General features: G+C 52.8%; 1 protein-coding gene across 11 annotated transcripts; it reads left to right on the top strand.

Annotated features, from left to right (window-relative positions):
- The first annotated feature begins 31 nt into the window (after positions 1–31).
- On the top strand, positions 32–23,443 carry CATSPERG (cation channel sperm associated auxiliary subunit gamma). 11 transcript variants are annotated; one of them, XM_034672458.1, is made up of 29 exons: positions 35–322; positions 1,231–1,514; positions 1,602–1,655; positions 1,742–1,807; positions 6,204–6,348; positions 6,700–6,826; positions 7,008–7,080; positions 8,024–8,179; positions 9,556–9,727; positions 10,905–11,042; positions 12,036–12,095; positions 12,312–12,431; positions 13,048–13,333; positions 13,829–13,940; positions 14,883–15,059; positions 15,148–15,260; positions 16,079–16,292; positions 16,609–16,671; positions 16,769–16,967; positions 17,108–17,229; positions 17,354–17,434; positions 17,526–17,582; positions 20,540–20,696; positions 20,900–20,963; positions 21,099–21,197; positions 21,453–21,542; positions 22,561–22,653; positions 22,744–22,843; positions 22,927–23,443. In XM_034672458.1, exons 1-29 carry the CDS (start codon positions 163–165, stop codon positions 23,206–23,208), a joined length of 3,864 nt encoding a protein of 1,287 aa, XP_034528349.1. In that variant the 5' UTR covers positions 35–162; the 3' UTR covers positions 23,209–23,443. The 11 variants fall into 11 exon arrangements, 8 of the variants coding, with proteins under 8 accessions (XP_034528354.1, XP_034528353.1, XP_034528355.1 ...); XM_034672465.1 differs by lacking the exon at positions 1,742–1,807 and having other exon boundaries at positions 36–322; positions 13,048–13,098; positions 13,204–13,333; ... (1 more) ...; positions 16,769–16,964; positions 21,102–21,197; XM_034672460.1 differs by lacking the exon at positions 1,742–1,807 and having other exon boundaries at positions 37–322; positions 13,048–13,098; positions 13,204–13,333; positions 14,901–15,059.
- The last annotated feature ends 1,622 nt before the right edge of the window (positions 23,444–25,065 follow it).

Below are 25,065 nucleotides of genomic sequence, written 5' to 3'. Positions count from 1 at the left end.
GGAGGGGGAGGTGAGAAGGGGAGAGGCAAGAGAAAGGGAGGGGAGTGGAGGGGCGGAGAAAGGGCGGGGCGACGAGCAAGGAGAGGCTAAGAGAAGAAGCGGGGAGATGAGTAGGTGCGGGGCTATAAGAGGCGGGACGAGGAGCCGGTAGTTGTCCGGGGTATGGAAAAGGGTCGTGAGAAGGGAGTGTGGGGCCAAAAGGTGTCGCGGTTCGGGGGAAAGGTGAGGACCGAGAAGGTGCTGACCGACAAGATAGCGCCCTCGTGGAACGAGAAAAAGGTGCAGAGCGAGGAGAAGGCGCGGAGCGAGGGGAAGGCCAGTGGTGAGGAGAGATCCCGAGGCAAAGAGAGGGTATCTAAGGAGAATGGGCGTGGTTCTACGAGGGGGAGGGGTGAGGGGCAGGCTCGAGAAGAACAGCTCTCCAAAGACCCGGGGAAAAGGCGGATCGATAAGGGGCGGTTTGAAGAACAACGACAGACACAGGATCGGGGGCGGGGCAAGGAAGGGAAGCCGACAGAGGAGCAAGCTCCAGGCGAGAAACAGGGGCGGGGACAGGGAAAGGGGCGGGGCGTGGAGAAAGTCTGGGCCCAGGAACCGGAAAAGGGAGAAGCTAGATACAGGACGCGGTACCAAGGCAGGGGCCGGGCCAGGAGAAAGGGGAGATGCGAAGAGAAGTGGGGGGACGGGGCAAGAGGTGGGGGCGGAGCCAGGTGCAAGTGCAAGTGCACGACCAGAGAGAGTAGCAGAACTGGGGAAAATAGGTGGGGCACAGCCAAAGCCAGAAACAGAGACCCGGTGAAGAGTAGGGGAGGGATGCAGAGCAGAGGCGGAGCAAAGAACAAGTATGGCGCAAGGTTAAGGGGTGAGGCGAGGAGGCGGCGCGAAACCAGGAGCAGGGGCGTGTCCAGGAGCAAGAGTAGAGGGGGCACCAGGAGTAAAAATAGAGGTGGGGTCCAGAATAGGAGCAGTTGCAGCATCTGGGTCAAGGGCGAAATCTGGAGCAGAAGCGGAACCAGGAGCAAGAATAGGGGCGGGGCCAGAAGCAAGAGCGGGGGCGGGGCCGGGAGCAAGTGCAGGGGCGGGGCCAGGAGTAAGAGCAAGGGTGGAGCCAGGAGTCTGAGTAGAGGTGGGGCGAGGAGCAGGGGCTGGGCAAAGCGTAGGAACTTGGTAGGATCTCGGAAGGTGGCTCTCGGCCGCAGTCTGGCTGGCAGGTGTTGACCCCCTCTCCAGGTTCGAGTCACGTTGCACGCTGCCCCGCGATGCGCCCTGCTGGCCCTTCGTGGCCGAAACTCCGAATCATGCGGTCTCTGTGGGCACTACTGGCGGTGCTACTGGCATCGTGGAGGCTGTGGGCAATCCAGGATATCCCGGAGTGCACCTGGCAGGTTGTCCTGAACAAGTTCGAGAGGGTAGGCAAGAATGGCATGAGCGACCGCTTCTTCGATCAAGAGCCCCTGGAGACACTGGACAGTGTGTTCACCCCGCTGGTGGATGCACCCACCGACCAGGGAGAGGTAAGGGGACTGGGGTCAGGTGAATGGGAGAGGTCATAGATTGGCACCCCGCTGTGCTCTGGACATTTGCCCAACTTTTTCTTGCAGAAATACCTGAGCTTCCCATACTACCTGAAGATCAACTACTCCTGCAATGGAGAGGTGAGTGGGTGCCGCGGGGGTGAGCTCATTTGTGTGGCCCTCAGTTTCCCCAATCTCTAACATTTTAATAGTGGTGTCATCACCAGACCTTGGTGACCCTAAGGATTCAAGAAGATTCCCAGTATCCTACCAGGCACGTAGTAGGTGCTCAAGTAAGCTTTTTTTTTTCCATTAAAAAATTTGAGATGGGGCGCCTGGGTGGCTCAGTAGGTTGAGCGTCTGACTCTTGGTTTTGGCTTGGAACGTGAGCCCCACCTCTGCTCCACTCTCAGAGCAGAGTCAGCTTGGGGTGCTCTCTCCCTCTCCCCTCCCCCTCCTCTCTCTCTTGCTCTCTCTCTTTCTCTCTAAAATAAATAGATAAATCTTTTTAAAAGATTGAGATGTAACTCATGTATCATAAAATTCACCACTTAAAGTGGACAGTTTAATAGTTTTTAACATATTAACAAAGTTGTGCCAGCATTACCACTAATTATAGACCACATTCATCACCATAAAAAGAAACCCAGTACCCCCATCCTTCAGCCTCTGGAGACCACTGATCTGCTTTCTGTTCCTATGAGTTTACTTATTCTGGACATTTCATATAAATGGAGTTGTCCAATAGGCAGCCTTTTGTGCCTCGCTTCTTTCGCTCAGCACACTTTTAAGGCTCGCCTGTGCCGTGACATGTATCAGTGTTTACCTTTTAATGGTTGAATAATATTTAATTGTAAGGGTGTGCTACATTTCGTTTATCCATTCATTAATTGATGGACATTTGGGTGATTTCCACTTTTTGGGGTATTATGAACAATGCTGTTATAAATGATATATGTTTTCAGTTCTCTTAGGTAAATGCCTACAAATGGAATTGCTGGGTCTAATGTTAACTCTGTTTCACTTCCGAAGAACTGCCTGATTGCTCTCTAAAGCAGCTGCACCATTTTCCACTCCCATCAGCAGTGTGTGAGGGAGCATACCAGTTTCTCTCCATCTTCACCAACACTTGTTCATCTTTTGATTATAGCCAAAAGATGAGAGTGTGAGGTGGTATCTCATTGTGGTTTTGAGTTACCTTTCCCTCATGACTCTTGATGTTGAACATATGCTCACTGGTAACTATCTATCTTCTTTGGAGAAATACTATTCAAATCCTTTGCCAAATTGGGTTGTCTTTTTATTGTTGCATTGTAAAATTTCCTTATATATTCTGGATATGAGTTCCTTATCAGATATAAGATTTGTAAATATTTTTTCACATTCTGTGGGTTGTCTTTTAACTTTCTTGGTGGTGTTCTTTAAAGCACCGAGGTTTTATGTTTATTGAGGTGTAATTCACAGACCATAAAGTAGCACCAATGTTTTTAACCTTGATGAAGTCCAGTTTAACAGTTTTTTTCTTCTGTTGCTTGTCCTGTTGGTGTTGTCTAAGAAGGCTATGCCTAGGTCATGAAAATGGACTTCCATGTTTTCTTCTAAGAGTTTTTTAGTTTTAGCTCTTATGTTTAGGTCTTTGAGCCATTTTGAGTTATTTTTTTGTGTGGTGTGAGGTAGGGGTCCACCTTTTGCATGTGAATATCCCGTATCCCATTATCATGTGTATCAGTGAATTGTCTTGGCACTCTTGTCAGAAGTCAATTGACCGGGGCACCTGGGTGGCTCAGGTCATGATCTCCAGGTCCTGGGATTGAGCCCCACATTGGGCTTCCTGCTCAGCAGGGAGTATGCTTTTCTCTCACTCCTTCTGCCCCTCCTCACTGCTCATTCTCTCTCTCTCTCAAATGAATAAATAAAATCTTTAAACAGCAACAACAACAGAAATCAATTGACCATAACTGTAAAGGTTTATTTCTGGGTATAATTCTATTCCATTGCTCTGTATGTCTGCCCATATGCCAGTATCACATAGTTTTGATTCCTGTGGATTTATAGTAAGTTTTCAAATCAGGAAGTTTGAATCTTCCAACTGTGTTGTTCTTTGCCAAGATTGTTGTGGCTCAAGTAAGCTTTTTGAGGACAGTAGAATGTTGTGGTCTAGAACTGAAGTTCTGGAGGCAGCAGACCTGGGTTTGAATCTGCCATTGACTAACATTTACTTGGAGGAGGTATGGCATGATAGTTGATACTTTGGGCTCTGAAGCCAGGCTGCTTGTGTTCAAATCCCAGCTATGCTACATAATAACTGTGATTTCTGGAAAATTACTTAATGTCTCTATATCAACGTTTCCTCATCTTTATCAAGGATTCTATAGTGATCATACACACTTCACAAAATTATTGAATATGTGTGAAGCACTTAGCACAGTGTCTGGTTCATAGAAAGAGCTCAGTGAATGCTAGCAACAAGTTTGTAGAGTGTGACCTTGGTCAAAGAGTTTTACTCCATGAACCCTCTCTCCTTATCTGTAAAAGTGTGATAATAATACCTTTATCTGGCCATTCAACACCTACAATGAGTCAGATCCTTTTTTTTTTTTTTTTNTTTTTTTTTTTTTTTAAACAACATGGGGCATATAATGATTAACAGCATGGCTGGGTTTTTCTTATGGATTCAGGCCACCAGGGAAGCAATCAGCAAGTAAATACATAAACTAATTTCTGAAGAGTAATCAGTGCAAAGAGGAAAATAAAATGTGATATATTAGAAAAGACGGTGTTAGGGGCGCCTGGGTGGCACAGTGGTTAAGCGTCTGCCTTCGGCTCAGGGCGTGATCCCAGTGTTCTGGGATGAGCCCACATCAGGCTCCTCTGCTAAGAGCCTGCTTCTTCCTCTCCCACTCCCCCTGCTTGTGTTCCCTCTCTCGCTGGCTGTCTCTATCTCTCTGGAATAAATAAATAAAATCTTAAAAAAAAAAAAAAGAAAAGAAAAGACGGTGTTAAGGAATGGTTGGGGAAGGTCTCTGAGGAGGCTTGAGCAGAGACCTGAGTGATGAAAATGGAGGATTGAGGAGACTGGGGGAAAGCACCCCAGGCCAAGGGAGAGGCTAACGCAACAAATGCAATGGTTCTGTAGTAGGACAGAGGCTGCTGTGTGTGAAGAGCCATGAATGAGGGCGCAGTGGAAGGAGACAGGACAGAAGTGACCCCGGGGAGAGTGAGGACACAGCCCCTGCTCTGAGTGAGGTGGAGGAGCCATGAGAAGGTTCTGAGCAAAGGAGTGAGTGCCTAATCTGACTTAGGTGTTCCCAGGCTCCCTCCTGCTGTGTTAGGGACAGGATAGGGGCAGAGAGACAGTGAGGAGGCTGTCCGGTGTCTAGGCAGGAGTTGAGGGTGGACAGGACCAGGGTCACCGTTACCTGAATGGAAGAGCCCTGCCTCACTGGCACTTGCTGCCCTGCGGTTGAAAAACCCCAGGGGCACCTGGGGGGCTCAGTCGGTTAGGCATCCAACTCTCGATCTCAGCTCAGGTTTTGATCTCTGGGTTGTGAGTTCAAGCCCCATGTTGGGCTCCATGCTGGGCATGGAGCCTACTTAAAAAAAAAAAAAAAAGAGAGAGAAAGACAGAAAAGACAGAGAAGTAGGTCTGGGACAGGTGCAGTTGGCAGGGTTGAAAGGGCCCTGGCTGAGCCGATGAAGGCCTGTGCAAAGGTGGTTGTACCCATTAATTTTTTTCAAAGATTTTATTTATTAATTTGACACACACACGCACGCGTGCCTGCTTGAGTGCCAGTGGGGGGAGGGGCAGAGGGAGAGGGAGACTCCCCGCTGGGCAGGGAGCCCAATATGGAGCTCGATGGCAGGACCCTGACCCAGGGATCATGATATGAGCCAAAGGCCGATGCTCAACTGACTGAGTCACCCAGGCACCCCTGGTTGAACCCATTAAATCTCTCTCCCTGGTCTCACAGCCTGCCCTCCACCCAAGAAGGCTGCTTGAGTGTAGCCTTCTCTTGGAGACGCCTCTAAGCCTTTGCTTATGCTGTTCCATACACCTGGCACACCCTTCTCCTTCCCTCCTCTCATCTCCACTACAAGCCCTGCCTCCCTTTCTCCACCTAGCCAAGACCCTGGAATTTCTGGGAGGCTATGTCCCCGGCTATGTCCTCCTGCTCCTTCCCTCTTCCTTTCTGTGTAACTGCCCTGTCCCACCCTCACCCACAGGCTCCAGCTCCAAAACCTGGCTATCCTCTGACTGGTGGGGGTGGCAGAGAGTCAAATTTCTGCAGGGAGGGTAGAAGCCTCAAGAGTGGGACTGGGAACCCCTGAAGTGAGGGAAGAGGCTACTAGCAGCTCTGGGTGCCAGGTTCATTCCCACTTGCTCAGTTCTGCTTATCCCATGCTGCGATGCCCTGTGCATTCCCTACATCCAAATTCTGTCTGAAGACAATGGCTCTGGCCTTACCTTCTCCTGTGACTGCCTTCACAGCCCCTAGCCCCTCTGCTGGTCTCCTAGTGTGGCTTATCCCCACCCCAGCCCCAAACCTAGACCATGTTCTCTGACCTTCTCATGGTGGAGAGTCTCTTCTCCCACCTAGTTTGAGAAGATGGGCTGCTAAAGATGGGCTCGAGGCAGGGGTACCCAGAGCCTCTCTTAAGTACACACCTGTGGGGCCATCTTGCCCTCAGTCCTCCGAGGCCCAGGTCCGCAAGGGCCACCTGACGGGGCTGAAGCCCGTGGTGCTGGTGACCTTCCAGTCCCCAGTCAACTTTCATCACTGGAAGATAGAGCAACTGCAAATCCAGATGGAAGCAGCTCCCTTCCGCAACAAAGGTGGGCCTGGGGGGCATCTGGAGGGGCCACAGCCTGGCAAGGGTGTGGGGATCTTGCTGGGGGCCTCAGTGGGGTCCATGACCTTGAGGGGAGGCTGACATCCTCAGAGGAGCCCATGGCCTGGCGGGGTTGTGGGAGTTTTGGGGGGCCGCAGTGGGGTCTATGACCTGGAAGGGGGCAGAGGGAGGCCTCAGCAGGGTCTGTGGCCTAGAGAGGACCACATAGAGGCCCCAGTGGCATCCATGGCCTGGGGGGGGGCATGGGGAGGTGCAGGGAGATCCCCGTGGACTGTGGCCCCGGGGGTGCCCCTGGGAGGCGCCAGCAGCCTCAGCGTCCACTGCCTACCAGCAGAGCAGTGTATCGCGGACGAGATATGTGTCATGAGCTGGTACACGCCCATGCCCATCAAGAATGGCAGCGTGGTCATGCGAGTGGATGTCAGCAGCAATGGCCTGGGGCCCTTCATTCCCAATAAAAGGTGCCCTTTCCCAAGCCCGGGGCGGGGGGTAGACTCTGGGAGGGACTTCCTCATCTCCAGATCCCCCAAGAAGCCAGGAGGAGACCAAAGGGAGGGAACAGGGTAGGGAGGTGATTGTGTGCTATGCCAGGAGCCCCTGAAGCTAGAACCCTCGCCTGTGCTTGTCCACACCGGCTGCCAGGTTTCAGGTGAACATCAACGGCTTCTTGCAGAGACAGCAAGACAACACCCTCCATTTCACTGTGGGAAATGAGGTGAGGGGCCCGGACAGTAGAGAAACATGGTAGAAAACGTGGGTTAAAGACAGTGGGCTAGGGCCCCAGTTACTTCCCAGACAAGTGGCAGACCCCACTTCCAGAGTACTACCCTTGCGCCAGGCCCGGGGTGACATGCTCCACTAAATGTGCGACCACGTTCAGTCTTCACAAGGACCCTGGGAGGGAAGGCACTCGCACAAACCCATTCTCAGGAGGAGAAAACTGAGGTCCCTAAGGGATGGAGCCACTTGCCCCCAGTCTCCCAGCACGTACCTGTGGAACAGGACTTGAAACAATGTCGCCCTGACTCCCGCCTCCGTAGTCTTCACTGTGGTGCATGCATGCATTCAGAAGGTGCTTAACTGAGCACGCTGCGTGGCACCGTGGGAACACACCAGTGAACACACGGATGCAGACAGAGCTGACATTCTAGTGGGAGAGACAGACACCACACAGTAAACATGAGGTCAAGTAAATCCCAGAGTAGGTGAACAGGGGGTAAGCGCTCTGCAGAGAGTTCAGGGTGAAGGGGATTGGGTCAGTGCAGGAAAGGGTTGCATAGTTAACGGGATGGTCAGGAAAGGCGTAACGAGAAGGTGGACATTTGAGTAAAGTCTTGGAGAAGGAGAGGAGCGAAGCACGTGGATACTAGGAGAAGAGCATTTCACACACAGGGAATAGCCAGTGCAAAGCCTCAGAGGTGGGAATGTGCCCGATGAGTCTGGGAAGCAGTGAGGAGGTCCATGTGGCCGGAAGAGAGTGAGCCAGGGGGAGAGCCATGACGGATGGGGTCAGAGAGGTGACAGGGACAAATCGTATGTGGCCTCATGGGTCAGGTGAGGACTTGGTTTTTTTACCCTAAATGAGACCGAGCCATGGGAGGGTAGGAGGAGTGCTGAGTAGCCCTCCTTCCATCCCCACTTGCCCGCCCCCCCGCCAGATCTTCAGTCTGATACCCCGGTACTTCATGAATGTCTCGTCGAGGCCCCTGTGGCACACTGTGGACCAAGCACCTGTGCTCATCCTGGGCGGCATTCCTGATGAGAAGTCCGTGCTGCTGACTGACACCAGCTTCACCGACTCCTTTCTTGTGGAGGTGAGTGGCGCAGGGCAGGCGGTGGGTGGGCTGGGGCTTCTTGAAGGGTGCTGGGCCTCAGCCTTTAAAAGAAGGTGGGGCCTGGGGCTGTGGAAAGAGTCTCTAAAGTCATGGCAGCTCCCACGAGAGGCAGATAGCAGGAAGGGGCGCTCTGGCTCCAGGTCCGGATTCGGCCACCTCCTGGCTGTGTGACCCTGGGCCAAGTCATTTCACCTACCCGGGCCTCAGAGTCCCCATCTGTCCCATCTGGAAAATGCAAACAATCTTTATATTCACCTCATAGAATCATCCTGTGTTTGGTAGAAGTTAACATCAGCCACACACAGAATGAGTACTTTACTTTTAAAGTTGGTTTGAATCAGGACCAAAACATTGTGTTTGGTTAAGTCTCTTAATACTCTTCTCACCTGCAAGTCTGCTCCCCACTCCACCTTCTTCCCCTCATCTACCACCTTTTCTCAGGCAATTGGAGAAACCAGGCCTTTTGTGCTGTAGAGTTTAGCTGCTTTCTTCTTCGTGGAACTGGTGAACATGTCCTTGTGATCCTGTGTCCTAGCCTGCTCAGGTTGCCATAACAAAATACCACAGACTGTGTGTCCGAAACAAAAATTTATAGTCTCACAGTTCTGGAGGCTGGAAGTCCAAGATCAAAGTGTCAGGAGGGTTGGTTTCTGAGGAGGCCTCTCCTCGGCTTGCAAATGTCTTCTCACCGTGTGCTCACACAGCCTTTTCTCTGTGCTCACCAGTGGAGAGAGAGATCTCGGGTGTCTCTTCCTCTTCTCATAAGGACACCAGTCCAATAGGATTAGGGGCCCATCCTTGTGACCTCAGTGGACCTTAATTATCTCCTTAATGGCAGGGTTAGGGATTCAACATATAAATTGGAGGTGGAGACTCAATTCTGTGCATAACACCCCATAGAGTTATTGCCTATAGACTGGTACTAAGCTTTAGAAACTTGATTAAATTTAGATTATTTTAGTCAACAATCCTCCATTGATGGTGCTTTCCCACTGTTCGTCGATGATATTGCCAGTGTTAGTGACTAGCTAGTTGTGTTGAAGGTAAAATGGGGTGGTTGGGCCAAGCATTTGGGATCCGACCGTGGCCTGGGGAAGAGATCGCTGTGTGCTGTTGAGTGTGCTGTGCACTGCCAAACTCCAGGGAGCACATAAAGTTCCAACTGCCTCTGGCTTGGGTCACCTGTTTCCCTGAGCCATGTTGGGGAAGTGTGTCCACAAGGTACCACTTCATGGTGAGCGGGGACGGTGCCCTGGGGGCAGCTGCGTGTGTCCATCCCAAGCAGTTGTCCAAGCAGATGCCTGCCCGCAAGGCAGGACATGGGGGCTGAAGCCACTGACTCTGCTCCCCTGCAGTTGAACATCGACAGTTGCTGGGTAGGCTCCTTCTACTGCCCTCAGGCCAGTTTTACTGCCACCATCTATGATGCCATTGCCACCGAGAGCACTCTCTTCATTCGGCAGAATCAGCTTGTCTACTATTTTACCGGCACCTATCTCACCCTCCATGAGAGCAACCGCGGCAGTGGTGAGGGGCCCCTGGCATCTCAGGGAAGAGGTCCTGCTTGTGGGAGTCCCAGGGAGGGCACCCCAGTGAACCCATCCACTGGAAGCGCCTGGGCTGGCATTTCCATGGGTGGGGAGGGGGTGTTGGAGGGACTTTCCGAGGTCCTTGATCTCGCCCCCCACCCTACGTGGCCTTCTCCTACCCTCTCTATGCTGGGATAAGGCTTTCCTCCAGACCTGTGAAACAGCAGAGGGGAGAGGGAGACGTGAGAGGGAAGGGAGGGAGCAGAGAGAGAGGGAGAGAGAGAGAGAAAGGCACGTGCACACACACACACACAGTGTCAGAAAGACGAGGAAGACCTGCCAAGAGACATGCATAGCAAAGGAGAAATTTGGGGGGTGGGAGAGAGGCATGGAGAGTCAGAGAGAGAGGCAGACAGAGAGAAAGTGGGATGAGTAGTTGGAGAAGAAAAGCCACGGAGACTGATCACAGAGGAAAAAGAGACTTTTGATTCAACCTTATCTTTTAAATGATACCCAAACCGTCCTGGTCCTCAGCTCCCCTCCCCCATAAATGAGAGAGGTCATTTTATAGGGTCCCGGAAATTTGTGTTATAACCTATATTTCATTAAGGCTTATTCCCAACAGGTTCATTTTTGTCTGTTTCTTACTTAGGACATTTGACAGTAGGAGGAACCAAATTAAAATGGACTTAAGTCAAAGAAAGGGGGTGTTTATTGGCTTAGATAGATGAAAAATGCAGGAGCATTTGGTTTCAGGTACACGTTGGATTGAGGGGCTCACTGGAGCTTAGACAGGCTGCTCCTCGTGGTACCCATGGTGATCCCCCCTCCACCAACATCTACGGGCTTTTATCCTCTCAGGGGCCCCGGGGAAGAGCATGTCTCCATTAGTAGTGGCAGCTGGGACTGTCTCTGACTGATCCAGCTTGGTCACATGCCCAGTTGAACCCATCACTCTGGCCAGGGGAATACAAGGGTGGGGTTAGCCCAATCTGTACCTCACGGACAGAGTATGAGCAAGGGAGATTTTTCCCAAAGGCAGCTGGGCTCCATGCCAATGGCCCCTCAAACACCACACTGAAAGGCCATTAAGGCCATGGAAATATGGATGGGGGTCAGGTCCCAGGTCCCAGGTCTATAGACCTGGGTCTGAGGCCCCATGCTGGCCCGCACAGGGAGCTGGGTTCGTGTCCTGGCCAACGAGTGCATCAAGAGGCTATGCCCCGTGCATTTCCATAGCAACGGCTCAGAGTACGTCATGGCCCTCACCACTGGCAAGCGGGAAGGCTATGTCCACTTTGGGACCATCACAGGTAAGGACGGGGGCCTCTGGGGGTCCAAGAGACCACTCCATACCCTCGTGCCTCCAAGAATTCCAACCTCTGGCCCTCATCCCTCACCAGGTGCCTTCAGGAGGGGTCCTAGGCTGGAGGTTGTCCCCGCGAGTGGGGATAGGTTTACGCATTTCTAGGAGTAGGACTTGAGTATGTTATATATTTTTCATGATGTGTTTGGCTGCAAAGGGCAGAAGCCCAGTTCAAAAATCATTTAGACTGATTTGCGGACTTGATAAATGAGAAGACCAGAGTCTTCAGGCATGGCTGGATCCAGGGGCCCACAGGGCCTATGATTAGGACTCTGTCGATATCTTGGCAAGGTAGTGTAGCATAGTGATTACAGCAGAGAGAGACTGCTTGAACATGCCCAACGCAAGTCACCTGTGTCTTTGGACAGGTGACTTAACCTCTCTTTTTGGTCTCGCTGTCCTCATTTGCAAAATGGGGTTAATGACAATACTAGAACCTACCTCTTTGGGTTGATATAAGGATTAAGTAAGTTGGCATGTGTAAAGGTCTTAGGACAGTGCTAGGGACACAGTGGATGCTCTAAAGGAGTTTATTATTATGAACCCTGAGATTTGGCTTCATTTCCAAGTAGATACTCCTCTCCTGGGGGTTGAATATGGTCCAGGAAGTTGGGGCTCACATCTCCCACCAGTTTGCGTCATCCCAAAAGAATGAAAGCAGCCTCTTCCATTAGCTCTAGCATGAACCCAGGGTACACTCTGATGGGCCCATTCGGGGTCAGTGCCCAGACCTGAGCCAATTACTGTGACCAGGGACAGACCCACAATGGTAGGCCAGGGGTGAGTGACTGTCAGGTAGGCGGTGAGACTCGCCCCCTGAAGTCCCACGACTAAGGGGTTGGAAGGCATGGGCACCACACCCTGGTCAATTGGAGACCTGGCGTGGTGGGATGCCGACGGACTGGGAAGGGCCTGAGCATGGACCTGCCCTGCTCCGCAGATGGCCATGTGTCCTTCAAGTTGCTGCCCAAGCAGCGGTCTGTGTGCGAAGGGATACAAGGTACCTAGCTCCCAGCGGGGTCTGTGGTGTGCGGGTGGGGGGATCAAGAGTGTGGGAGAGCAGATAAGGCTTTAAGCAGGTGAGGGGAGAGGTCATGGCAAAGAACAGTGGTGTCTTGGGAGGGGTGGAGAGTCACAGGGATGGGCGTGACAGTAACAAGAGAGCCTGGAGAGGGGCAGGTCCAGGGCTGCTCCAGACCGCCCCCTTCCTGTCCAGTTGTCAACTGCTCTATCACCTGGGCTGTCTTTGATGCTGGTGACTACAATCTACTGATGCTGGTGGAGATCCAAGACCCCACCACCGGGAAGTATTTCCAGGTGGTCAGCTACGACTTGGGTAATTGGGATGCTGTGGGGGAGCTGAGTGGGAAGGGGCAGGAGCCCAGATTGTGAACTTCGAGCCTGTCTGTGGGATCTGTGCTCAGCAGACAGGGGGAGGGAAATGTTGCTCATATCACTGCTGGGTAAGAGCTAGTGATGGAGAAAGGGCTTGGTGGAATAGAGAAACAGAAGAAAAAATATGACTGGAACAGAGTAGGAATGGGGAGGGAGGGAGATTGGAGGGGTGAGCAGAAGCCAAATCTGGAAGGGTCTTGTGGCTCACAATAAGGAGATTCTATTCTGTTCTGTTCTGTTCTGTTCTATTCTATTCTATTCTATTCTATTCTATTCTATTCTATTCTATTCTATTCTATTTATTTTACCTGAACAGAGAATAGGGCTGCCATGTACAGTTGTATAGGCTGTGCAGTGTACTCTGCAGCCAAGATGTCAGAGGAGGCAAATCCTGTGCCCTAACATATTCACATAAAGAAACCCTAAGGGCTAACAGGCCCAAATGAGAAGCCATTGGAGGGGTATTTGGAGGGCTTGGGAAGCTGGTGACTTGCCCAGTTTCAGGTTTTGAAAGCTCAGAGCCTCAGAAGATTTTGCTGTGTTCTCCCCGGCTGTAGTCAGTGATAACCTGGTCATCCTCTACACCATCCCGGAATTCATTCCTGATGGTAGGAAGGGAAGGCAGAGAGGGTCTCAAAGGTGGATGAGGGCCAGGAGGGGCCCAGATGACCCTTCCCTCACTGCTGTGTCCACTCTGCCTCTGTCCCGGACAGCTCGAGGCCTGCAGTTTCTGATGATCCTAGGGACAGAGTCTTACACCAACTTCCCAATGGTACCCAAGGGCATGTTCTACAACCCGTATAACAACCTGCTGTTCATCTGGGGCAACTTCCTCCTGCAGAGGTATGGGGCTGGACCTATTCTGCCTCTCCCGGTCCCATCAGGGTGGGGGCCCTTTCTGAAGTCATCAGTGTTTCAGAGTATGCGCAAGTCCAGAAGTTATCAGGATTCTGATGGGGAAAACACCGGCTGCGGTGGTCAGGGCTGGGATGGAGAAGCTGCCATTGTAAAGCTCTGGGAGGCCTTTCTTAAATGAAACCCGATGTAAGGACCCAGCCTTTTAGAAGGGCATTGTCGGGGGAAAGGTTAGGACACTCTTCACCCCTCAGGAACTTAGGGGCCCATGAGCCAGCTCTACGGGCTGTTTGCAAAGTGCTAGGTTGGCCAAATGCTCCTGTCTACAGGTGGTCAGGCCACCCAGGCTTCGTATGTTCTTACAAGGCTAGCAGAGAACTGAGGAAATGGGTCTTGGGTCTAGTTAGGCCTGGAGTTGGGGGAAGCAGGTATCCTGCAGGAGACTCGCCTGGGCGTCCCTAGCTCCCATCTGTGCCCTTGCAGCTACAACAAGGAAAACTTCATCTACCTGGCGGATTTCCCCAAGGAACAGTCCATTAAGTACCTGGTCAACTCGTTCCACGGGGACACGGCTATTGTCACAGAGACTGAGGAGGTGGGCTGCCCGGCTCCTCTCGCCAAACCCCAGAGGTCTCCCTTCTCCCCCTGTCAGGGTAAAGGGGTTCAGGGGAGGAAATGCCCTCAGGGACCCCAGAGAAGGGCAGCAGAAGCTCCCTTTATAGCTGAGAGCCCTACAACTCAATTTTCCCCCCAGTCTTTGAGCAGAGTGAAAGACTCGGAGTCATGATCTGATTTCCAGAGGGGGCCCTCTTTCATTCTGTCATGTGGTTCACTTCATAAACGTTGAGCACTTACTGTATACCTGACCCAGCGCTGGGGATACAGTGGTGACTGAGTCAGCCCTGCACCTGGTTCTCACAGGGTCACAGTCCAACGACGGTTCAGAGTAGTCGGGGCTGCAGGGAGGAAGACAGTACCTACGGAAGTTCAGAAAGGGGGTGCCGCTGAACTTCCAGTTCAGTGTGTGTGTGTGTGTGTGTGTGTGTGTGTGTGTGTGTGTGTGTGTGAGGGAGGGCTTCACAGAGGAGGCCATATGGAGGAGGGGCATCCTCCAGGCTGAGTCTCAGAAGGGGATGAGGTCTATGGTCAAATGTGTGGTGGACTGGGCATCAGTGCAGAGATGGGAAACCGAGGCCAAGGGGATGGTGAGACCCCAGAGGGTGCAAAGAGTGAGGAGAAGATAGGGCTTGCCCCTAGGAAACCTGGAGGGGCGTACATGTTAGGGATGCTTCAGTTTCCAGTAATAGCCACTCAAGCAGACTGAAACACTGAGGACATTTATGGTGGTGAGTTGGGGCTGGAAGCAGAGGTGGTCGGGCTCTGGGACGTAGAGATGGCGTCACAGAGAGAAGGTGTGTGAGCTCGCCTGGCCCGAGCTGGAAGTAAGCTCTCGAGCCTCACGCTCACGGAACAGGGCCATCACACTGGGCAGAGGGCGAGGGATCGGAGGTCCCCTGACCCTCCCATACATGCACAGCCGGCTGTCTCACCCCAGATCTGGTACCTCCTGGAGGGCAGCTACCGGATGTACAAGCTGTTCCCGTCCAAAGGCTGGGAAGTGTATATCAGCCTACAGGTGATGCAGCAGTCCTCTCTCTACACCTCCAGTGAGACCATGGTCACCCTCTTCTACGAAGACCGCAAACTGTACCAGGTGCCAGGCGGGGGTCATGGGGAGACAACAGGAGGCTGCATGGTGGCCCGCTGACAGCAGCTTCCCTGGCCCTGCCTTCCCACTGCAGCTGGTGTACCTTATGAACGAGAAGCAGGGCCGGCTCGTCAAGAGGCTTGTGCCCGTGGAGCAGCTCCTGATGTATGAGCAGCTCGGCAATCACTACCTCTTGAAGCGACAAGGGTAAGAAGATTCTGGACTGCGGCGGTAGTCACGGAGCCCTCAGTGCTGCCCACACAAAGCCCCTGTTCCAGGAGGGAGAGCAAGTCCTCCCCAGTGACAACCTCAGGGCTGTGATGGGGTAGCTTCAGGGCCCTGGAAGCTCAAAGGAGGGACCTGACGAAGACCAGGGGAGGCGGGTGCATCAGGGAGAACCTCAAAGAGGAAGAGGTGGGAGAGCTGTGAGCTGAAGGGGGAGGAAGAATTAGCCAGGTGATAAGATGGAGAAGGGGTTCCAGGCAGTGGGAGCCACGTGTGCAAAGGCCTTGAGGAGGAAAGGAGATTGGGGTTCAAGACTGAGAGAAGGGTACAGAGCAGACAGAGTGCAGTGGTGGGAGCAGGGTGAGCCTGGTGATCGTAGGGAGGAACTTGGACTTCCTCTTGAGGGTCCTGGGGGGCCACGATGGGACGAAGAGGAGGGACTGCATGGCCAGAGTTTACTGCGTTCAATAATGATCCTTCTGGTCACCTGCGGAAGAGCCTGGGAGGCAGCTGGGAGAGGGGGCGGAGAAAAAGGGGAGGCGGAAGAAGGTGGAAGAAGTTGGGTGGGGGGGTGGTGTCTAGGAGGAGGTCCAGGACTCTGGACTGAGGTACCCAGGGACGTCCAGGGGAATTTGTCCAGGGGCACCAGGGGCTGAGGCGGAGGAAGAAGGTCAGGGCTGGCTTCGATTTGGAGAGTCAGCATCGCAGAGGTGGGAGGAACCTGGTGGGGGCGGGTGGGGGGCTCCGCGGTGCGCCAGGCGCGGAAGAGTCAGCCGCCGGCCCCCACTCCCGCCGCCCAGGAACCACCTGACGCTCTCCTTCACGAGTTTCTGCCCCTTCACTGTGATGCGCCTGCGGGACTTGCCCAACCCGCAGATCTACACGCGCCAGGAGCGCTACCAGGCTCGCCCGCCGCGCGTGCTGGAGCCCTCGGGCTTCCACGACGAGAACTCGCTCGCCGTGTACCAGGGCCTCGTCTACTACCTGCTTTACCTGCATTCCAAGTACCACAAGGTGGGCGCCTGGCAGGGGTCTGATCTGAGACGGGACTGAGGAGGCCTTGAAAGCAAGGCCCGCGTGCCTCGAGAACGCCCACAGAGGCTGGAACCGAGGGGAGCCGACTGGGAGAGTCTGAGGCTAAGGGGGGGCCCGGGGAGCGGGCAAGCAGGATTTGGGAGAGATGGCTTTGGGAGGGTGGCTGTTGAGCTGGAAGCAGGGCTCGCGGGCGGGCCAGGGTCTGGTAGCTTTGGCTTTGGGTTAAGGGCCGGGCATGCCACCTGCCTGGGGCCGCTCCGCACCCCCCAGCTCACGTTGCTGGCGGTCCCCGCAGCCATACGCGGACCCGGTGCACGACCCCACCTGGCGCTGGTGGAAGAACAAGAAACTGGACCAGGTGCGTAGAGAGGGTTGGGGATCGGGGAGCGGCGGCGTCCGGACACTCCTCCGCGTCCCTGCTCCGGGTCTGACTCTGCCCGGCTGCCATCCCCCAGGATTACTACTTTTATCTGGCTAGCAACTTGCGGAGCGCCAGTAACGTGTACATTGAAATGGCCAGCTACGAGAAGATCTACGACCTCAAGGCCGAGCACGAGCTGCCCGAGCGAATCTTCCTGGACAAGGGCAACAGCTACGCCTTCTCCGTCTTCCTGACGGTCCGCGAGCACTCGTTCGAGTTCCAGCCGGAGCGCGGTCTGTGGGCGAGGCTTGAGTGGAGTCCCTGGGGCGGGGCGAGGGCTGCGGCTGGGGGCTACCTGCGAGGCCAGGGGGCGGGGCCTGGGGGCGGGGCACCGTCCCAAGCTCGCGGCCTTGACCCCTGCCGGTGCTTGCAGTGCTCACCACCTTAGAGCTGCGCAGCAAAGTGGATCTGGGCGTGGTGCTGGCCGACCCGGGCTGCATCGAGGTGGTGGTGAAGCAGAAGGTCCTCATTAATCGCAACTCGGTGCTTTTCTGGGTGAGATAAAGCGGGGACGGGGTGTCGAGGTGAGGGTGGAGCTCCTGGGGCAGGGCACCGTTAGAACAGTCCCCAGGTCCTCAGGCAGTCCTGCTGACGCCTTCATTTCTGCCCCCAACCCCAGGTTACGCTCAATGATAAAAGGTCTTGCTTTGATCAGGGCATTAGTGGACATCACCTCATGAAGACCTCCATGTTGGTCAAGGTTCGGTCCAAGACTGGAGGGGAGGGGACGCGGGAGGAGGGGAAAGATTGAGCCAACGCGGCCCACCATCATCACCTGCTCATACCCACAGGTGGTGGGCGCAGTCGGGCACTGCTTCCAGAACACACACCGGGGACCCCGCATGCAAGTATTAGACCTTGGGTTTTCGGGCCCTGTGCTGGGAGGGTGGGGATTGGATTGAGTCTCAACTGGGCTGATTTTGAGTGCTCCCCCTGGAAATCCCACTAGTGCATTCATAATTTCTTCCTTTTCGTTCATTCACCCACCCACCCACTCCTTTCATCCGTTCATGTTTGCAGAAAGGGCTGTCTTTAAGGTTGTGTACATTGCCCCAGGCTTGTATGTTCCTTCTAATATTTTTCTGCACGGCAAAGTGAAGCATTTGCGACACAGGGCTTTTTATTCCCAGTTGGCCAGAGGAAGTCATGTGGACCAGCCGGCCCCGTCTTTCACACGTTACTCTTCATCTGCCTGCTCACGTGCTTTGTTCATTCGAGTGGGTCCTTAGGTCTTTACTTGCTTACCCACGTGACATCCCTTTTTTTTTTTTAAGATTTTATTTATTTATTTGACAGAGAGAGAGACAACCAGAGAGAGAGGGAACACAAGCTGGGGGAGTGGGAGAGGAAGAAGCAGGCTCCCAGTGGAGGAGCCTGATGCAGGGCTTGATCCCATAATGCCAGGATCATGCCCTGAGCCAAAGGCCGGATGACTGAGCCACCCAGGCGCCCCCGCCCAACATCCTTTTTGCACAAAGGCAGACACTGAGGCTCAGAGAGGTGCAGACATCTACTCAGAGTAACCTAAGGAGCTAATAAGTGGTAAAGGAGAAACTGGACCGAGGTGCCTTGTTCTCACCCCCTTCCGTGCCCACTCACCAGCAGACAGACCCTGCTGTTCCTCCCTCCTGGCTTGGTATGACCCAGGGCAGTTTAAAAAAAAAAAAAAAAAGGATGGGGTTGTAATACCCCCAACTGCTTGTGGGGAGGAGGAGAGCAGGGAGGAGTGGCTGACTCAGCATCCAACAAGTATTTCCTGCTAACCTTGGCGGTACATATTATTTTCCTCTTTATGATAACCCCAGAAGGTCAAAGTTAATATCCTTATGTTTGACCCAAAGGATCCATTTTAGGAATCTTAATCTGCAACATCCTGTTACAGTAAAAGGTTGGAAACAACCTAAATGTCTGTTAATAAGGGAGTGGTTAAATAAATCCTGATACATCCATGCAACAGAAAGCTATGCAGTTGTAAAAAAAAGGGGGGGGAGGGGAAGATCTCCACATACTGATGTGGAATAGTCTCCAAAGTGAATTTTATTTTGTTTTGTTTTATTGTTTTTTAAAAGATTTTATTTATTCATGAGAGACAGGGCAGGGGGGAGAAGCAGGCTCCCTTCTGAGTAAGAAGCCTGATGTGAGACTCGATCCCAGGACCCTGGGATCAAGTCCTGAGCCAAAGGCAGAGGCTTAATTGACTGAGCCACTCAGGCACCCCTATTTCCTTTTGTTTTAAAGATTTATTTATTTATTTATTCATTTATTTATTTGAGAGAGAAAGAGAGAGCATGAGCAGGGGGAAGGGGCAGAGAGAGAAACTCAGGCAGACTCTGCACTGAGCGTGGAGCCTGATGCAGGGCTCAACCCCATGACCCTGAGATGTGAGAGACCTGAGCCGAAACCAAGAGTTGGATGCTTAACTGACTGCACCCACTCAGGCACCTCCAAACTGTATTTTATTCTTAAGAAAAAAAATCAGGGTACAGAACAGTACATATAAAACATTAGCATGAAGGAGGTTAATCAAGAGCATATATTCATGTTGGCTTTTATTTGCATGAAGAAACTGGGAAAATAAATGAGAAAGTCCTTATAGTGGATTGCTGCTCTGGGATGGAGAGGCAGGACACTTGGGAAATGGAAATGGAGTTGAAACTTGTCACTGTGTGTGTGTGTGTGTGTGTGTGTGTGTGTGGAAAGTGGAGAGAGAGGAGATGAAGTAAGGGGGCAGATCACGTGAGGCCTAGTGGGCCATGGTGCCCCAGGAGCTGAGAGGAGACTTGGGTGTTCACAGGCTGCATGCAGGGGACAGACTAGGGGGAGGGGCAGGAACAGGGAGACCAGGGAAGAAACAAGGCTGGGCAAGACAAGGTGGGGAGTGGGGTGGGAGGTGGGGGAAAGAGTTGAGGAGGTTGGGGAGAGAACGGCTCTGTTTTGGAGTCTAGAGACAATAGGATGTTGAGATGGACTGGCTGTGGGTGTGAAAGAGAGGTTTCCAGGGCAAGGCTTTTAGCATGAACTTGGAGGAATGAGGTGCCATGAACCAAGATGAGTTGTGGATAGACTGAATCTGAGCTACCCATTGGGCCTCCCCGTAAGTGCGTGGCTGAGAGGTGTACAGTCTGGGGCCCAGGCGTCGCATGGGGAGTGCGCAGTCGATGGCCACCAACCCCTCTCCCCAGTCACCATCAAGCCCATGCCACAGTCTTTGGATGTCTGTATTCCTTTGACAATTGGATGAAACCTTTGGACCCTACCCCTGAAATGGGCCAGAGGCCGTTCATTTTGAAGACAGTGTCGTGGAAATTCCCTAACCTCTGACCCCCATCGTGAGCTTCACTTCCCTCTTGTGTCCCAGGCTCCTCCCGGATCTGTTATTTGAGAATTCAGGCCCACACTGAGCCCTATGCAATGCACCTGCAAGTGGGCGCCCTTGTAGGTGTTAGTGTGTTGTGTGTCTTTTTCTGGGGGTACCACTTCAGGTGTGGCTTTGGATAATTAATAAACAGCCTGACCTCACCGCGCCTCATTGTTGCCATCTCGGTCATGGAGATGTGAGTAGTCTCTTCCATACAAGGCTCGTTTTGTTGAGGATTAAATTTGAGTTTGAAGCACTTAGAACATCACCCAGTGCCTTGCATACAGTAAGAATGACAGAAATATTTGCAGTTTTAGAGTATTTTTTTAATGATAATAATGATCATGTGGCAGTGGTGAGAGTGAGCCTGGCAGGAGGTGGCCAGGTGTGCGGGAGGAGGGGTGTCTGCCCCGCCCCCCAGTGCAAGGCTTTTCTCCTCCCACTTAGGGCAACTTGATGGTGCCAGTGTTCATCGGCTGCCCCCCAGGCAAGCGCCTGGCCTTCGACATCACCTACACACTGGAGTACAACCGCCTGCAGAACAAACACTACTTCGACTGCGTGCACATTGACCCCGAGATGCCCTGCTTCCTCTTCCGTGATAGTGCGTGTCCAGTCCCCTCACCCCATTCGTTCACGGTCCTCTGTCCCCACCACCGCCCACCTGCCCTCACTGCCCGCTCACTTCCTCATTCATCCTCTGCTCCTCCCCCTTGGTCTTCTCATCTCTCTTTCCTCCCCTCTCCATCCTCCACTTCTCGGGCCAAGCTAATTTCTTCTCCTCCTGGCCTCCCTCCAACCCCACAGTCTTCTACCCTTTCTTCTTGATCCAAGACTTGGTGACGGGAGAGTCAGGCAGTTTTCAGGGCAGGTAAAGACATGGCCAAGCCAGCGACTGACGGGAGTTTGGGGGGTGGGAGTGGCTAGGGGGACAGAGTGCGGAGTGGGTGGTAGAGGAGCGGGACTCTGGACCCTGAAGCCAGTCCGTGTGCACCTCTGCACCCAGCAGCTATGTGCTCACGGTGGTAGGCGGCGGGCCCACGATCGACACCATCAAGGAATACAGTGAGGAGGAGATTTACCGCTTCAACAGCCCCTTGGACAAGTAATGCCTGCCGGACCCTGCCCGCAATCCGCCCTCTTTCCTCTGCAGGCCTCTCTTGCTTCCCAGCAACAGACCTCACCCTCACTGCAAGCACCACTCACCCGGTAGCTCAGGCTCCTAGGATGGCACAAATGCTCGCCCCGCCCATGCTGCCAGGCCCCACCCTCCTAAGGCTCCCCCAGCCCCTTCCCTCTGCACCTGCAGCAGTGGACCCTCCCCTCCTGCCCCCCACTGAGGTTACGCGGTCCTGCACAGGACTAACAGCCTCATCTGGACCACCAAGAACACAACAACCACCAAGGACTCGGCCTTCAACATCATGACCCACCAGAGTTTGGGCATCGAGTGAGTGCATGGCCTAATTGCTGGTCCCCTTATCCCCCACCTGTCCACAGTCTGTCTGGGCTGTTGTCCCTTCTGCCTCTGGGAGACCTCTTGATCTTCAAGCCAGACTGACTGCCTTCATGTTCCTCAGATGGGGCTGGCTCCTTGTCTGCTCTGCTGGTCCATCTTACTCTTTCTTCAGGCCTTAGTTCAGGTGTCCATTCACCCAGGGGGATTTTTCTGACCATTCTAAATGGGATATTGGTTTACATGACCTTCTGTGCTTTGCCCCTTCTCACCCTCACCTCTCTGCTTGTGCTTCCCTTATCCCAACCTGCCCTTTTGAGCTGTCACTGTCTCTTGTGGGTTCTGTCTCCCTTATAGGTCCAGGTCCTGATAGACTAAACACAGTATTTGTTGAATGAGATAGTGAACGAATTCAGTCATTTGTGGTAGGCATTTATTGACATTTGAATGGAGGTCATGACGAATGAATAAAACAATGGAGGAACAAATTAATATATAGGGGCTCAATAACTATTTTTGATTCAGTGAAAGGAAGAAAATGATACCATGAGCAAATAAAGGAAGTGAATGAATGAATGGAGCAACCAACTTGCACCTAGTCAGTAATCAACCTATATTTATTGAATAAATGAATAAAGGAAAACATACGTGAATAGAGATGTGACTTTGTACCTAGTAGGTACTCACAGTATATTTGTGGGATGAAGGAATGAAGGCAGCAAGTTGGCACATGATAGATACACACTCCATAATCTAGATGATTGCATTGTAATGGAAGAATTGACAGATGGAGATGTTAAGGCAGGAGGACATGAATGAGTAAACAGCCTGTCACATGGTAGGCATGGAGTCAGCCTTACTGGATGGATGAATGAAGGAGCCAATCAGGGAAGAAGGGACGAGACTCCATCTAGCTTGTGCTCACCCAGAGTCTGTGGGCCGGAGGGAGAGGTCAGAGGTTGGCACATGCTGGCCATGATTTGTAGCACATTGCCTGAACTTGGGTCCCCAGGTGGCTGTGTCTGGAGAACTCCCCGTGCCATGACACCATCCCCCATACCATCTTCGCCCCCGAATTCTTCTTCAAGGTGTTGGTGAGCAACAGGTGAGCCAGGCAGGTGGCCCAGGTAGAGTTGGGGGCTTCCCGTGGGGTGCCTGACTCCTCCCCCAATGCTGAACCCCATCCCCCCCCCAGAGGTGTGGACAAGAGCACTTACTGTGACTACCAGCTCATCTTCCTGTTGCATATCCATGGGCTCCCACTCAGTGCCAAGCGGGCCCTCTTCATCCTCATGGTGAGTGGCTGCCCAGGAGCTGCCCTGTTAGGAGAACGGGGCTCCCAGGCTGCCCGCCCGTGCCTATCATATGGTGTCTGCAGGTGTCGTCCAGTGTGTTTATCGGCCTGGTGACCCTCTACATCACCTTCTGCCTCCTGTTGCCACTCATGGTGAAGGCCTGCAGCGCCCTCCGCTGGAAGATCAACAACATCATCACATCGGAGTCCTACTACACCTACACGGCCTCTTCCAGAGTCCTCAGTGGCACATCTGGGACCAGATCCAGGGGCAGCTCCAGTGTCAGCTCTGGTGTCAGTTCCAAAGTGGTGGAGGGGAACCAGGAGGCCCCTGAAGAAACCTTGAAGAAACAGTCTATTACCTGAGCCTCTTACCTGCCTCAAAACCCTGACCTGGGTGCTCCCCTCACTTCCTGGGCCATCTTGGAAATGCGATTATCACCCGCCCCAGGCTTGTTTTGTTTTGCTTCAATTTTCACTTCTCCTTCAGACCTAAATCCTCATTTCAGGACCAGCTGCGGGCCCTGGTCAGGGCTTACGTTCAGTTAATTTGCACCACACAGCCATATAGGTCATTAAAATCAAAATCCTTCTGTGCCAACTGGTAGATAGCAGCTTCTCTGTGTGCCTGCCAGCTCTGCCCCTCCCCGGGCTGCCTCCAACCTCCCCACCGTCCAGCAAGGTCTTCCACGCCCCAGGCCCATCACTGTAGCCTGCAGTATATTCTGATTGTTCAGTGCTCAGTTTAGTACCAGTCATTAAATATTTTGAATTTCAATACTTATCTAGTGTCTAGCTTAAGGAGGGGACTCTCCAGAGGTTAGGATTTTTGTTTTTGTTGCAAGTAGCAAAAATCTCACTTAAATGGCCTACATAGAAATGGTAAGTTATGGGCTTTAATATAGGCTTCAGGGATGGTTTGATCCAGAAGTCTTAAATGTCTATAGGGTCTGGCTCCATTTCTCTATAGCTTTCCCTGACCTGCCCTCCTCTGAGCGTGATCTCTAATCTCAGGCCAGCCCCCTTCACAGTCTGAGGCTGCTGGTCCACATATCTTATTGTCCAGAGAAAGAAGGGGCTGGAGTCCAACATTCCCGAGCAAATCCTGTCAGTCACTCTGATTGGATGGGGGTGGGTCCTGAGCTCACCATTTTACTACTCACACTGCCAGAGATTTAAGCCGATCGAGCCCACCCCTGGAGCTGAGGGCAGTCCTACCCTAATCTCTTGATTATGTGTGAGGAAGGACAGTCCTTATAAGGAAAATGTGCTGTCAAGAGGAAAAAAGACTGAAAGGCAAAAAAAACAACCCTCCCCCCCAACAAATGCACCTTGTACTGTCCACCTAATGAGCTCAACACCAGTCCCTCACCAGAGATCTCGGGTGAGGTGACTATGGAGGTTCTGTGACCACTCTCCTCTACTCCTCTACTCTGGGAGTAGAGGCCCAGGGGACACATACTCTGAGGGGACCTCAGGGCAGATAGCTGGACCAGCTTGTCCATGATGAGATAGCACAGCTCTAGAGCAGGCAAGGGTGCTGAGGTCATATTTTGGAGCTTGGAAATTGTCAGAAGAGTACTCAGAGCTGAGAGGCTAAAGGACATGGTTAGATGTAGAAAGATACTCCTGTGGAGGACAACTCAGGACTGGAGGCAGAGATCCCAGGGAGGCAGTAGGCCAGAGGTCTGGACAGAAGACAATGGGGCTAGACCAAAGCCTGGTGTAGGGAGGGGAGGAGGCAGCAGGTGGGAGAGATGCTCAGGAGGCCTAGTGAACAGGCCATGGAGCTGGAGGTTCATGAAAGGAGTGGGAGCAAAGGAAGCATTTAAGTAAAGGTTGGGGAGCCTGGGTTGGTCAGTTGGTTGACTGTCCAATTTTTGATCTCAGCTCAGGCCTTGATCTCATTGTCAATGAGTTTGAGCCCTGTATTGGGCTCCAAGCTGGGCGTGGAGCCTACTTGAAAAAAGAAAAGAAGTGGTGCCTGGGTGGGTCAGCCGTTAAGCATCTGCCTTCGGCTCAGGTTGTGATCCCAGGGTTCTGGGATCGAGCCCTGCATTGGGCTCCCTGCTCGGCGGGAAGCCTGCTTCTCCCTCTCCCAATCCCCCTGCTTGTGTTGCTTCTGTTGCTGGCTATCTCTCTCTGTCAAATAAATAAATAAAAATCTTAAAAAAAAAAAAAAGAAAAAAGAAAAGAAAGGAAAGGAAAGGAAAAAGGCAAGAC

Source organism: Ailuropoda melanoleuca, chromosome 12 (genome assembly GCF_002007445.2).
Source record: "Ailuropoda melanoleuca isolate Jingjing chromosome 12, ASM200744v2, whole genome shotgun sequence".
NCBI lineage: Eukaryota > Metazoa > Chordata > Mammalia > Carnivora > Ursidae > Ailuropoda > Ailuropoda melanoleuca.
The sequence above is the reverse complement of the archived record's forward strand: the minus strand, read 5'-3'. Positions and strand labels throughout refer to the sequence as shown.

Excerpts from the sequence above, each read along its gene's own strand:
- CATSPERG (XM_034672458.1), top strand. The coding sequence starts at position 163 with ATGGAAAAGGGTCGTGAGAAGGGAGTGTGGGGCCAAAAGGTGTCGCGG. Across the intron at positions 15,261-16,078 it reads TACCTCTTGAAGCGACAAGG|GAACCACCTGACGCTCTCCT; the intron begins GTAAGAAGATTC and ends CCCGCCGCCCAG. Across the intron at positions 17,435-17,525 it reads AGACCTCCATGTTGGTCAAG|GTGGTGGGCGCAGTCGGGCA; the intron begins GTTCGGTCCAAG and ends TCATACCCACAG.